Genomic DNA, 14,197 nt, shown 5'->3' with positions numbered 1-14,197 from the left:
TGAATGAGCAAATTCAATACGTTCAATGAACTATTAACAAAGTAGGAAGTAATAGGTAAGACATATACATTGAACATATGCTGACATTATATATTAATCAGGTGAACTCAATTTGTTTCTTTAAACATTAAACAAATGACCTAAATAATAGCTTTGCCTTTAGTATTACTTAGAGATTCAAATACCTTTCGGAGGATATTTTTCACTTCGATGCAGTACTGTATTACAGGTTTATGTAGTTAATTTATCCCAAAGTCAAGTTGCAAACTGTGCAACCACTATATGTAAATGAAATATTCCTTCCTAAATTAATAATAATGCCATTCACTCACTAGTTGGAATTAAAATGATTTAGGATCTCGTGTTATTTGAGACAAACGTTTATGTGCATTGCTAGATTTTTTGGGAAAGCAAAGATGCTTATTAACAAACTTAAAATATTACTTATTTTGTACCTGAAACGCCAGTTGGCTTCATAATAAAAAACCTTTACTACTATAATTGTTATGGAAAGCAACAAATTAACAGCTCCCTTCTGAAGTAATTATAATATCTCAAATGACACACCACAGCTTACAGGGGCTGTAAATATAACATTAATTGAGCCGTTTATCTACTCAAGTTTTGCTGTTAAATGGTTATTAACAGCTCATAAAAGTGAAATTCCTTTCCGTACACTGGCATTGGCCCTTTGTGTCCATTTTGATATTCTCACTGGCAAAGCAGAATACAAGTCCCAGAGATTTTGAGGAGATTTATTCCTCCATTCTCTCGTTAGCCTTGAATTTCTGAGTGTGGTGGGTTTTTCCCTCTATAGAAAGCAAGCTCACCAGCTGTATGACTAGCGACTACCGAGATACGGATGTTAACACAAGCCTGGTGTGAGCCTGTCTTTAATCTCAGCACCTTGTCACCATGTGATGATGGCTGTGTGGCCACAGGAAATGAACGTGACTGTGTACAGCTCTGGGCTCAAATGTTTCAGTCCCGTACTAAATGCCAATGTTTTCTCAGTGACAGTTGCATTTGAGTGACAAAAGCAAAGACCCAGCTTTCATGTTTTTACAAATGGTTTTACTTGTATTGAAACATTTTCTCTTATTTTTACAAGGGCTTGCTTTGGGTATCTAGTAGCTCAGTTGATTCAGATGTGAGTTTAGATCACCACAGTACCCTCCAATACATCCAAGGCATATACAAGAGATGCTATTTACCTTTAGAGGAGAGAGAAAGCAGGAGATTTGCACAGAGTTTACCTCAGGCATCCTCACTAGTTGGCAGTAAAAATAAGGATCTAGACAAGAACCAATTAACATAGCTTTTCCAAAGCCTTGGTGCATGCAGAATAGAATGAAATAGAATGAATGAATTAATCCCTCTATGGCTCGATTCTCCAAGCATTCAACCCAATGGAAATTAATTCAAGTCTAGCTAACTAATTAGACACATAAATATAGAAGTGACACAAAATGATATTGAGCTACTTCAAATTTCATCCCAGTAAACTAAAATATTTTTAACTAACACTATTCTCTTGTAATAAATGGTATCTTCTGGTCCCATAGGAATAGTCATGATAATCAGTAGAGAGTCACAAGAACAGCCTTATCTCTTCCTGCATATTATCAGGTTTAAGGCATTGTCCTGAAATCTAGCCACACCCAGCTGGCAAAGGGCTGCTTCACAGCAGCTCTGCAAATATGGAAGTTCCTTTAGTTGGAAGCCAAGTTCCACTCCTCTTGAATTTTAAACAACCATCACTGCCTTTGCTGTTTACAATATTACTACAGGGTGTACTGTTTCTGCTTGACAAGAATTTAATTTTCTTGATTATTTTCAACTCCACTAACGTAGACCCATTTATATATTAAATCTCCATTAAAAAAGATAGAGCAAACTGAAGTTTCTTTTGCTTTCACTGTAGCTAATACCCTCATACAACAGAACATGTATCTTTGGCAGAGAAAAAATAAATTAAAAACTTAATTAACATTGTCTTAACTTCCTTTGTGTCTGATGCACCATCAATAACTCACGCCGAGACTTAGGAAGTGAGATTATCGGCTTTTATTGACTGAAGGACAACACTACATCCTGGGGAAAATGAGGGAGAGCAGCAGGCCACAGTCGCCTTTATACAGGGGTCTGTGGGAGGAGCCACAGGGGTAGTCAGCAGGGTCTTGGGAGGAGCCACAGGAGCAGTCAGACAGGTATATCTAGTTCACCACAGTGTCAGTTTTGATAACAGAGACTTATCCTGCTGAAACTTCCATTTACTTCACATTCTGGAGCTATCAATGGCAGGGGAATCTTTTCTTTAAGAACAACTCAGGTAATGAACCAATGAATTAACTCAGCACATTTAAAACGGTAGGTACAGTCAGTTGGTATAGAGTTATTTTTATACATTTCCAATGTTTAACAAGATTGCAAAGGAATAAATGAGAACAAAACTGTGTGCTTACTTGAACCCTGACGTTTAACTTTGTTTTGAGAATTTGTTTTAGTTGAGGCATCATTTGATGTGAAAGCTTGACGAGTTACTTGAGAGGTGAAAGGCTGCTTCTGTTCTTCAATCTGAATAACACAAGACACAATTGTGAAGCAACAATCCCCTTCAAGCTGCAGAGCTGACACTTGTTAACTACTGAGGCATAGGTGGTCTCGTCAAGATTCACGAAGTACCAGAACGGAAAGCCACCAAAATGCTTGATTGGCGCAGCCCGACCTCCGCTGAGATCTGAGTGGAGTTCCTGCTTCTCGCTGTGTTCACCACAGGTGCTCCAATTTCCTCCCACATCCTAAAGATAAACTGGCTAGTAGGTAAATTGACTTGTGAATTGCCAATTGCATAGGTTAGGTAAGGATTGATGAATATGCAAAAGAACATGGGCTACAGGGAAATAAGTGAGGGAACAGAACTGATAGAAATTTTGAGAGCCAGCACAGGCTGGATGGCCTCCTACTATGTCATAAGAAATGTAGAAAGATAATTGGAGATAAATTGTTTTTGCTACATGGTCCTAATGCTGGTCTGGGCCCTTTGTACTTTGGTTGTCTCAGACATCTACTGAAAGAAGAGGCAAAGCTGAGGGAAAGAAGCCATTTTTTGGGGCGGGGGGGGCGGGAAGGGTCTACTCTTCTCTTTTCACCTTGATGTTAATGTAATCAAAACAAGTTTTTCACAGTAGGTGAGGCAGCATGTCTGGAAAGAAAAGCAGTTAACACTTCATGTAGAAGACTCTATGTCACAACCAATCAATGCTCTTTCTCTTCTCACAGTTTTTGCCCACTCTGTTGAGCATTTCCAGCATTTGTTTTTTTTGTTTCGGATTTTCCGTTTCTGCAAGGTTTTGATTTTGAAAGGCAATTTGCCACCTGGCTACTTTCATGACTGTATCAGCATCTGTAGCACCCGGGATGAAAAAAGAGCAGGAGCTGGTGTTGGTACAGTATCCAATTGCTATTTATCAGTTTCAAGACCACGTGGAGAAATGAGAGATTGGGGTTTAGTTAAATACCTAAATATCTGAAGGAAAACGCAAGTGCAATATGTTCTGATACCCTGTGGGATCTTGCCATGCACAATTGGCTGCCATATTTCTTTCAATTCCAATAGCTGTCACACTTCCAAAAGTGTTGCTTTGGTTAGATATAATAAGATGCAATATAAAGAGTCTTTAGTTATTTCTTTTGGGAACTGTCTGAGTAGGGAAACCAAGTAAATACCCATTTGTTATACATTACATTTTTTCCAAAATACTTTCCATCTGTTTTGAATACTTATTAAAACAGGTTTGCACACACCAGTAATAATCAAAAGCTAAAGGAATGCAAAAAACAGGATGTTTTGTTCTATTCAGATAAAAAAGAAACTCACTATGGTGTGCAAGTGCAGAGGGTTAGGCTTAACAAGGTTTCCTCTTTATAGGTTATCACCCTATTGACAAGAAACTTTCGTCGACCAAGTATTATGCATTTATGAATCTATTGTGTATTACTGTGCCTACTGGGCCTTTTCAGCATTACAGTTTCAGGAACTCACTGAATAAATGTATGGTGGGGGAGAGAACCATCGATCCCATGAGAGTTCAGCAATCACATCCTTGCTAGTGTACCACAATTAAGCAAAACAAAGGCAAAGCAGGTTTATGAAACAGATCTGGTGAGGAAAGGCACTGGAGGCAGCTGTTTTCTTTGTCAAAAGGCTCAATTCCCACTGTATTATTGCCCCTCCCCCACCCCACCCTTCCCTCAGTCTGGGAAGTACTCTCTGGAGACAAAAGTGGGAAAAGCATTTGTTCCTGTGAAAGTTTATGGGAGAAGCTTCTCAGATCAGAGGTGGGCTTGTGGCAGTCATAAATTATATGAGGCTCATAGGAAGCTGGAGGCCTGCAAAGGTTAAATAGTCTGGCTTTTATGTCACACCTGTCAATACCTTCCATGCTCATGCTTAAAATTTGTTTGAAAAACACAAGTTTTAAAGACTGCTGTAAATTTAATGTGGAAATAGATAAGTAGTGAGAACTATCAATGGCATATCTGAAATAGAATCGAAGAGTGGACAGAAAGAGAAAAGGCTGCAGAAAGTAGTGGATACAGATGGTTCCATTACAGACTGAGGCCTTCTCTGAGTATATTTACTGTTGCCACAAGAAAGCAGCATCCATCATCAAAGACCCTCAGTATCCAGGCCATGCCCTCTGCTCACTACTACTAGGAGATCAAAGTTCCAAGTAAATTTATTATCAAAGTACATATATATCACTATATACTACACCTTGAGATTCATTGCGTCAAGCTCAGAAGCCTTCAGTCCCACATCACCATGTTCAAAAACGGTTAGTATCCTATAATCAGCAGGCTCCTGAACTGCACTACTCTGAACCGATTCTACAATCTACAGATTCACTTTCAAGGACTCTTTATGACTCATGTTCTCAGTATTATTTTTATTTGCAGTCTACTTTTGCCTGTAAGTGTTTATCAGTCTGCCCGTTTTTTGTAAAATTCTATTGTTTCTTTTTTCTCTTGTAAATAGCTGCAAGAAGATGAATCTCAAAGTAACAAATACATACTTCAATAAAAACTTTGGTTTGAACTTTGAATGGTTGAGAACGCAAGATCATCCTAAGGGTGGTAATTTCTTGTGCAGTCAATAAAACAACTGTTTAATTTCTATTTTTTAAATGATAACCATTTCTCTTCAGAACATTGAGTTAAATTTTAATCACCCACCTCATCCCCAGCCAATGAAATTGGCATGTGGGAGCAGATATAAAAAAATTATCTGCTCTCTGGGCATGAATTTTTTAACCTCACTGTTCCACAATATTCTACTTCAATTTTTGAAGCTGGCTCACACCCTGATGTAAATGTCGTTGGCACCCCATTGCAAATTTCAGAAAAGCATTTGAATGCACAGTATAACAGATCAGTTAATTCAGAAAGGGAACAATGATGAGGTTGAATGATATAACGTAAAGGTGGAACAGGAAAATCTAGAACCTAAAGAAAAAAATGCCCGGCTTTCCTTTGTCCTTTCTTCTGAGAGGAGCGTGTTAAAACAAAATAGTTGGCCAAGGTGTTCCCTCCGTTATCCTTCATGAGCTTACACTGGCCACAGCAGTATGGAAAACAATGTTCTGTGAGTTCTTAATTACCATTGTGTTGAGATGTAGTTGAGATCGAGTTTGTCAGTGGCTACCGGAGGAAACATCTGTGAAAGTTTTCAGTAGCAGACCACTTTCTCACTCACCAGGAAACTAATGTGAAGTAAAGGGAAATTGCAGTTACCATAAGGGTGTGGGGATGACCGAGGTTTGCCTTCGTATTTCTTAAAAGGCTTTGTAAGCTATAATTTTACATTCATTGAGGCTTTGGATTTTAAGTCACATTAGTGTAAAAGGGGTGTAAGAGGTCTCCAGGGAGAGATAAGCACCTCTGGTGAAAGGGCTTGTCATGTCCATTCCAGGCTAGCTCACTCACTTTTAGTCTCCACTGGACACTAAGATCTCAGCTGTGGCTCCAAACAGCTATTTGCACGTGACAGTGGCCACACCCCGCACAGCTTTAACAGGCGGGCTAAACCAGGTGAGGGTAGCTGGCGGCTTCATTTCCCAGTCAGACAGATACATGCATGTCCTAGCATGCAAAGTCAGCTGGGCTGGGTGGATGAGATCTACAGTGAGGTCCATTGGCCAGAAAGGTGGTTCTGCAATGCTCAGTGGAGAGCGAAGGGCACGACGAGGCACAGAAGGTATCATGGTCATCCACAGTAAATGAGTAAGGCCTCAGTTTGTGACACTTTTTTGTACCACTGAAAGCAGACATCTGAGGTCAAGAGAGTCAAACGTCCCCAGTGAACGGCTTTTCCACTTTAAAAATTCTGTCATCATCAGACATGATGGATAACCACCTCATTATGTAAAAATCGCAGTTTGACTTTTAGTAGTCCAATAGAGCACGTGCCCAAGAATCCCTGGGATGGCAATGAGATGTTAGAAAGAAACTGAAGTGAATTCAATTGCTATATAAGAGCACATGAAACAGGAGTCACAGCAAGCCATTCTACTTCATGAGCCTGCCCGGCCATTTAATAAGATCATATTACTTCAACTCCCATTCCATTGAGCCATGATGACCTTTCATTCTCTTGCTTATTAAGGATCTGTCTACCTCTGCCTTAATCATTTTACAGATTACACTTCCATTGTCCTTTGAGAAAGAGCCCTAGACACTCATGACCCTCTAAGGAAATACTTCGTCTCATCTCCATCTTAAAAAAGTCGACCCTTATTTTTATATATTGATTCATTGATCGAGATGCTCAGGTAAGTGGAAACCTTATTTGTCCTTTTTTGCTGCAGGAACTAGAGAGCAGCTTTTTTAAAAAAAAGCAGTTATGAGAAATTGTCTCAATTGTAAATTTAGCACTCATATTTTGGAGCCTTCAACCAAATTGCATAGAAAACATTGAGGTCTCAGTACTGATCTCAATTATTACATCTTGCTAAGTGGATAAAGACCTACTTATTGCCTGTTAGTCACCCCATCTTCGATCCATGCTAACATTGGTTAAGTGTATATTTTTCCTTTCATAAAACCATATTGACATTGCTTGTAACATTAATTTTTCTAGTCCCTTATTATAACACCTTTTATTGTGGCTTCCCAGAGGGATGACTTAAATAAACGATATCTCCACAGGTCCTTTTTCTGGGGTAAAGTTTTAATGTGTTAGAAAAAGTACCAGATAAAGGATGAAATCTTGTTTAAAGTACATGTTGATAATATAAAACCCATATAGTTAAAATTGGGTTTAATCAAAATCACCACAAAAATATTAAAATTCGCTCACTGTACTGTATTGTACACAAACTTTTCTTCTCCTGCGCCTACATTTCAGTGAGTTCCGCCCCCACCATGCTGCTCTGCTCTTCTTCAGCTGCCTCCGTTTCTTGGCTTACTTATTCAGCAAGGACTCTTCACCCCACACCAATGACCTCTTCTCCCTTCTTCAACCCTCCTCTTCTTCCTGGACACCCTGCCCTGGTCTTCTGCCTGCTCTGAATCTTTTCATTGTTAACTGCTGATGGACCATCAACTGTCTTGGCTTCACCACTCCTCTCTCCAATCCCAACCTCACTCCTTCTGAACACACTGCCCTCCACTCTCTCCGAACTAATCCTAACCTCACCATCAAACCCACCGATAAGGGGGATCTAGTAGTCTGGAGGCCTATTATTGTAAAAACGCAACCCCCTTCTCTCAATTCCTCCATCTCCACTGCATCTGGTCTTGCGAAGAGGCACTTCATTCTAGAACTAAGAAGACATCCTCCTTCTTCAAAGAAAAGGGCTTCCCTTCCTCCAACATCAACACTGCCCTCAACTAAATTTCTTCCATTTTGCGCATGTCTGCCCTCACCTCATCCTCCCGACACTCCACTTGCCCTCACCTACCACCCTACCAGCCTCTGTATCCAGCGCATAATTCTCTGTAACTTCCATCATCTCCAGCGGGATCCCACCACCAATTTCCTCCCCCTCACTTTCTGGTTTCTGCAGGGATCGCTCCCTACGCAACTCTCTTGTCCGTTCATCCCTCTCCCCTTATCTCCCTCCTGGCACTTATCCTTGCAAGCAGAACAAGTCCTATACCTGCCCCTACATCTCCCCCTTCACTACCATTCAGAGTCCCAAACTGTCCTTCCAGGTGAGGCAACACTTCACCTGTGAGTCTGTTGGGGTTATCTACTGTATCCAGTGCTCCTGGTGTGGCCTCCTGTATATCGGTGAGACAGCTTTGCTGAGCACCTACACTCTGTCTGCCAGAAAAGGAGGTATCTCCCAGTGGACACCTATTTTAATTCCACTTCCCATTCCCATTTTGACATACCATCCAACCTGATGACACGAACATCAATTTCTCAAACTTCTGGTAATGCCTCCCCTCCCCTTCACCATTCCACATTCCCATTTCCCTCTCTCTCCTCATCTCCTTACTTGCCGATCACCTCCCTCTGGTGCCCCTCCCTTTTTTCTTTCTTCCATGGCCTTCTGTCCTCTCCTATCTGACTCCCCCTTTTCCAGCCCTGTATCTCTTTCGGCCATCAACTTCCCAGCTCTTTACTTCATCCCGCTCCCCTCCCGATTTCTCCTTTCACCTTGTGGTTCTTCCTCCCCTGCCCCCACTTCCTTACTCTGACTCCTCATCTTTCTTTTCCAGTCTTGATGAAAGGTCTCAGGCTGGAACATCAACTGTACTCTTTTCCGTAGATGCTGCCTGGCCTGCTGAATTCCTCCAGCATTTTGTGTGTGTTGCTTGGATTTCCAGCATCTCTACATAAATATTTTATTGGGAAATTCATTCATTAGTGATTCTCTAACATGACACCAATATTCACTTAAGTAGAGATAGAATAACTTCATAAAATAGAATAATACATAAAGAATTTCAGTATGTATATTGTATACATTTCTCTGACTTTAAATGTACCTATTGAAACATACTGAGTTCAATGCAATTGCTTTGATCCCAGAGATTTAAAGGCTGGTTGTAATTGAATGTTGTGTCACTTGCATCCACAAAGAAAGTCTTTAAAAGGATTACTTAAAAAAAATCAACTTTGCAAGTAACCGAGCGTATAATCAGCCAATGGTAAAATATTCCATAGAAGGACACCTTTTAGTCTGAATGTAATAGAAGATAATACAGTGCAAAATCAAGGCAATACGTGGGAAAAACTTACTCCATAATGAAGTTTACCTTCTCCATTGGAGTCAACTGACAGAATCGGGCTCCCTACATTCATTAATGGGAACAGCATCACTTAGATTTTTAGCAGCTTCCACTAAAAACATTAAAACTGTCACACCTGCAGCCCCAATATTCTGTGTCAATTTAATCAAAGCCATTCTTAATTCAGTAACTTCCTGTTTCTTATATAGTTCGGCCATCTGGAACAATGCTCTTTTGATGTGGAAATTTAAATGGAAAATTAAACATCCTGTTCTGAACCAGAACAGGACCTTGCGTTAGGCTCAATTACAATTTTTCAAATCTTTCTATGCTTACATAGAAATGAGCTATTTGGAAATGAGCTTATATATAAATCAGCTATTTATCCTGGTGACAGCTTTACATTAATGTAGCTCTACTGTTTTACTTTTTAATGTAAATACCCCACAGATATCACAATCTCTTATGGAAAGCTGATGAACCTCAATGCACTATGAGTTAGTTATTATTTTATAACCAATCTGTGATTTTACAAACTTTAGCATAAACAAGTGCCCTACTGCAACAAAGCCTGGGGCACTGTTTTATTTTGGGTACAAGTTAAGAAGGTGAATGTGTCACAATGCTGGTCAGACACGCTTGATGTTGTGACTTCCTTTGAGTCGAGTTGGCACAATGTTCTTGGCATTCTGGAAGGAACAGAATTGCAGTACCTTAAAGGGCAGGACAGAATAGATAGTGGATGTCGATGGGTGGCAAACAAAGAGTTTAAATGAAAACTGCTGAGATTATGCACGTCAGCAGGTTAGATTCTGGGTTACTGTGAATAAGAAGTCGAAAAATCTTCACATGGAGGGAAAAATTTAGGGCAGCAACAGAAAAACAAGACATGGAATGCAGGGTGGATGCAAGTATATTTGAGTTGAAGATTAAAATCTTCTTTTGAAAAGAGAAAACAAACATATACATCAAGAAGGCAGGTGCTTAAAGCTAAAACTTGGAAATTCTTCAAGTAAGTGGTTATATGAGATACAACCAGGTAATTTTTCTGGTGAGTAACTAAGCAACAGTTCTTCATCTCACTGATAACTGCCTTCATATTTCAAGCTCAAGCATGTTCTAATCAGTTATTAAGATCGAGCTGGGTGCCCCCTGCAAGCATCTACAAGCCATGAGAGCAAGCAAAGCAAAAAAACAAAGGGCTGTAAATCATTCATGCATCATTCATGAAAACATGTGCTAAAGTGGCACTGCACAATGGCTTTCCTTGGCACAGATGATACAATCCCTCATGCAAATGAATAAAGTGATACACAGCTTACCCATTTTCTTTCATAAGCTTTCATCAGTCCACACTTTCTATTTTATTTATACACGTTCACAGGTCAAATGCACAACAGCAAACAAACTTGTCCAAATTAGATATAATGGCTGGACCTCAAAGCAAACTGCATCTGTTGTTATAAAACTGCTCAGCTTGGGTGAACTGTTTGGAAGCTTGGCTTGGCAGTAATAGTGGAAATATTGAACAATTTATTACAACTCCGATGACCCCAACTAATGCCTGCACAGTGACAGATGTAACTGCTGTGTGGCCAGCCTGTTTCAACAAATGCATGTTATGCACATACATAGATCCACGTGAAAGATTCAATAATTTGCCAACAAGCCCTGAAACGTTTTATACATACTCAGCAGAAGTTTTTGCATACAATTCTATCCTGTGGCATGCTCTGAGATTATAGTAAATACAAAGCAGAAACTATTTTTAAAATAGTGTACATTAAGTACAACAATAGACGTGACTATGGCAGAGAGACAGAAGTGAAATAATAACACTAGATTTAAAAAAATAGCCAGTACTGACTCTCTTCCGAGCACATAAAAAGAAACTTTAAGAGCTGAAAACATTGATTATTTTTCACATCATTTAAAACTCACATTTTTGAACGTATGGAATCCAACATTTTTAGCCATATTTTTAGTACAAAACCAGTTTGCCTCAGCATTGTCTTGTTAGATTCAGATCAATGTGGGCTATAGGCAGCAACTTTGCATCTTGTGGAGGTGCGGGAGGTCCCTTGTTGCATTTTCTGGACCTGTGCATTAACTATGCACATATATACTGCACCTGTACTTCAGAAACTGGAATCTGATTTATCCTACTACCATGTTGTACACAGTTAGCTCCAAACACAAAATTCAGAATATTGGTAATTTTAAACATATCTGCTGAAGATAATCCTCTGCATCATATGTTTGATTTCTATTTGAGTGTATCTCTGGAGTACTGCTTACCACTAAACAGCTCACCTGTACTTTTTCATATGGAACATCATCGTATGTTCTGGAATCACACAGATAAAGTGCTGAGTTATTTGAGGAAGTAGCCCACCTGTGTAATGAAGTAAAACAGATCCATTTAATAAACATGATCATATTCCACTCTGAGAAACAAAAGCATGCCAGTATACTTTGTTACCTAGAGGCTAAGGAAGAAAGTTCTTTTTGCTTCTAATTGCTACCTCGAATTGTTTTAGTTTACAAGTGGCAATTTCTTTATTCGCAGTCACAGTCCAAATCCACAAATTATAGTCCATATATGTGGGCCTTTATGAACTGAGTACACCACAGTAGCATAGCACGATGTTATTACAGCTGGGGGAGTCAGAGTTTGGAATTCAATTCTGGCACCATCTGTAACAAGTTTTTATGCTCTTCCTCTGACTGTGTAGGTTTCCTCCGGGTGCTCTGGTTTCCTCCATAGTCCAAAGATGTACCGGTCAGTAGATAAACTGGTCAATTGTCCTGTGATTAGGGTAGACTTAAATAGGTGGGTTGCAGGGCCATGCAGCACGTTGGGCTGGAAGAGTGTGTTCCATGCAGTACCTCTATCTGATATGATTTTGATACACTCTTGTACATACTACTGGTGTGAGCTGAGACTTGCTTTATACTTATGACTGTGGGTCTTAGTACAGCTCTAATACCATTTTTAAGTTTGCTGATGACCCCACTGCTGTTGGCTGAACTAAAGGTGGTGACTGATCAGCGTACTGGAGGGAGATTAAAAATCTGGCTGAATGGTGCCAAAACAATCGCCTCTCATTCAATGCCACCAAAACCAAACAGTTAATTATTGGGAACTGGAGGAGGAGACCAGAGGTCCATGAGCCAGTCCTCATCAGGGGGTCAGAGGTGGAGAGGGTTAGTCATTTTAAATTCCTCGGGGTTACTAACTCAAAGGATCTGTCCTGGATCCATTATAAATGCCATTATGAATGATGCATGGCAGTGCCTCTACTTTCTAAGTTTGCAAAGATTTGGCATGTCATCTAAAACTTTGACAAATTTCTATAGATGAGAGCGGAGAATATACTGACTGGTTGCATCATGGCCTGGCATGGGAACACCATTACCCTTGAACAGAAAAGGTTGTGCAGATGGTGCAGTCCATCACAGGTAAAGCCCTCCCCACCACCGAGCACTTCTACAAGGAACACTGTCATGGGAACGCAGCATCCATCGTCAAGGACCCCCACCATCCAAGCCATCTTCTCTTCTTGCTGCTGCTATCAGGAAGGAGGTACAGGAGCCTCGGGACTCACACCTCCAGATTCAGGAACAGCCTCAACCATCAGGCTTCTCAGCCAGACTGGACAACTTCACTCACCCCAAATCTGAACCGATTCCACAACCTGTGGATTCACTTCCAGGGACTCCTGTTCTCAATATTATTTATATACTATTATTATTTTGTTTTTCTATTTGTAATTGCACAATTTGTTGTCTTTTGCACATTTGCTGTTTGTGTTTGTGTTTAGTTTTTCTAATGTGTTTCTTTCCATTTACTGTGAATGCCTGCAAGGGTAGGATATTGTGACATATATGTACTTTGATAATAAGTTTACTTCGAACTTTGCTGCCTTCAATAAAGGTTGCTCTGTTGATTGCTGTACCTCTTATTGAAAGAGCAACGTGAAACAGCCCGACTGACATGATATACATGCAGAACCTTCAGGAGGCTGTTGGGAAGGAGAGGTATTAAATGGCACTACCCCAGCATAGCCGTTAGTGCAATACTATTACAGCTTGGGGTGTTCCAGAGTTTGGGGTTAAATCCGGAGCCGTTCTGAAGATAGGTTAAATGGTCATTGTAAATTGTCCCGTGATTAGGTTAGGGTTTATCTGAAATCTGAGAAAATCTGCAGATGCTGGAAAACCAAGCAACACACATAAAGTGCTGGAGGAACTCAGCAGGCCAAGCAGTATCCATGGAAAAGAGTAAACAGTCGATGTTTTGGGGCCAAAACCTTTCATCAGGACAGACTGTTTACATCGACTGTTTACTCTTTTCCATAGATGCTCCCTGGCCTACTGAGTTCCTTCAGCATTTTGTGCGTGTTGCTCAGGGTTAATCTGGTTTGTTGGTGGTTTGCAGGGGCGGCATGGCTTCAAGGGCTGGAAGGGCCTACTCCATGCTGTATTGCTGAATTAAAAATAATTCAATAAAAGCAGCTCATAAAGTTGGCTAAATTCCTTCAGAGCTTTTCTATTTTAATACTGGCTTCCATTTTTAGATGGAGTAAAGCGCGATTTGTCCTTCTAATATAACATAAAACTGCCAACAACAACAAAAGAACAGTTTTCTGTTTTCATTTTGTACATTATGGATAGAGTTCTCACCAGAAGGAATGTCTGACTGCATCCACAATGTTGGCTATTGTTTCCACATCCACATAGTCATAATGCAGAGCTTCTGGTTTTGTGGTGGAGCCTGTCTCAGCAAGCAAGAGTCCCAGCCACCTACCCATCTCTTCAGAAGAGCTAGTCTGCGTACGACATAAAAAATGAAAAACAACACTCCATAAATTCATATGGCAAAATGAATCCTACAGTATCATTTGGAAACTTCATTCATAGTTATCAACTGAAATACCATTGCCTGAGGTAC

The 14,197-nt window shown here is 40.1% G+C and overlaps 1 protein-coding gene and 1 long non-coding RNA gene across 5 annotated transcripts in view; one reads left to right on the top strand and one right to left on the bottom strand.

The window, feature by feature from the left end:
- The window catches only part of LOC140739410 (uncharacterized), a 972,090-nt gene that overhangs the window by 249,470 nt on the left and 708,423 nt on the right, over positions 1-14,197 (top strand). The gene's annotated exons all lie outside the window — the stretch shown is intronic.
- afap1l1a (actin filament associated protein 1-like 1a) overlaps positions 1-14,197 on the bottom strand; it is a 192,331-nt gene that overhangs the window by 17,272 nt on the left and 160,862 nt on the right. For all 4 annotated transcript variants that reach the window (XM_073067686.1, XM_073067685.1, XM_073067687.1 and 1 more), the window contains exons 13-15: positions 13,930-14,075; positions 11,557-11,638; positions 2,466-2,577 (exon numbers count right to left, since the gene is read on the bottom strand). In XM_073067686.1, the coding sequence (XP_072923787.1) occupies positions 2,466-2,577; positions 11,557-11,638; positions 13,930-14,075 (340 nt within the window). The remainder of the gene's footprint in view (positions 1-2,465; positions 2,578-11,556; positions 11,639-13,929; positions 14,076-14,197) is intronic.

Source organism: Hemitrygon akajei, chromosome 15 (genome assembly GCF_048418815.1).
Source record: "Hemitrygon akajei chromosome 15, sHemAka1.3, whole genome shotgun sequence".
NCBI lineage: Eukaryota > Metazoa > Chordata > Chondrichthyes > Myliobatiformes > Dasyatidae > Hemitrygon > Hemitrygon akajei.
This window is presented reverse-complemented; position numbering and strand designations above follow the sequence as displayed.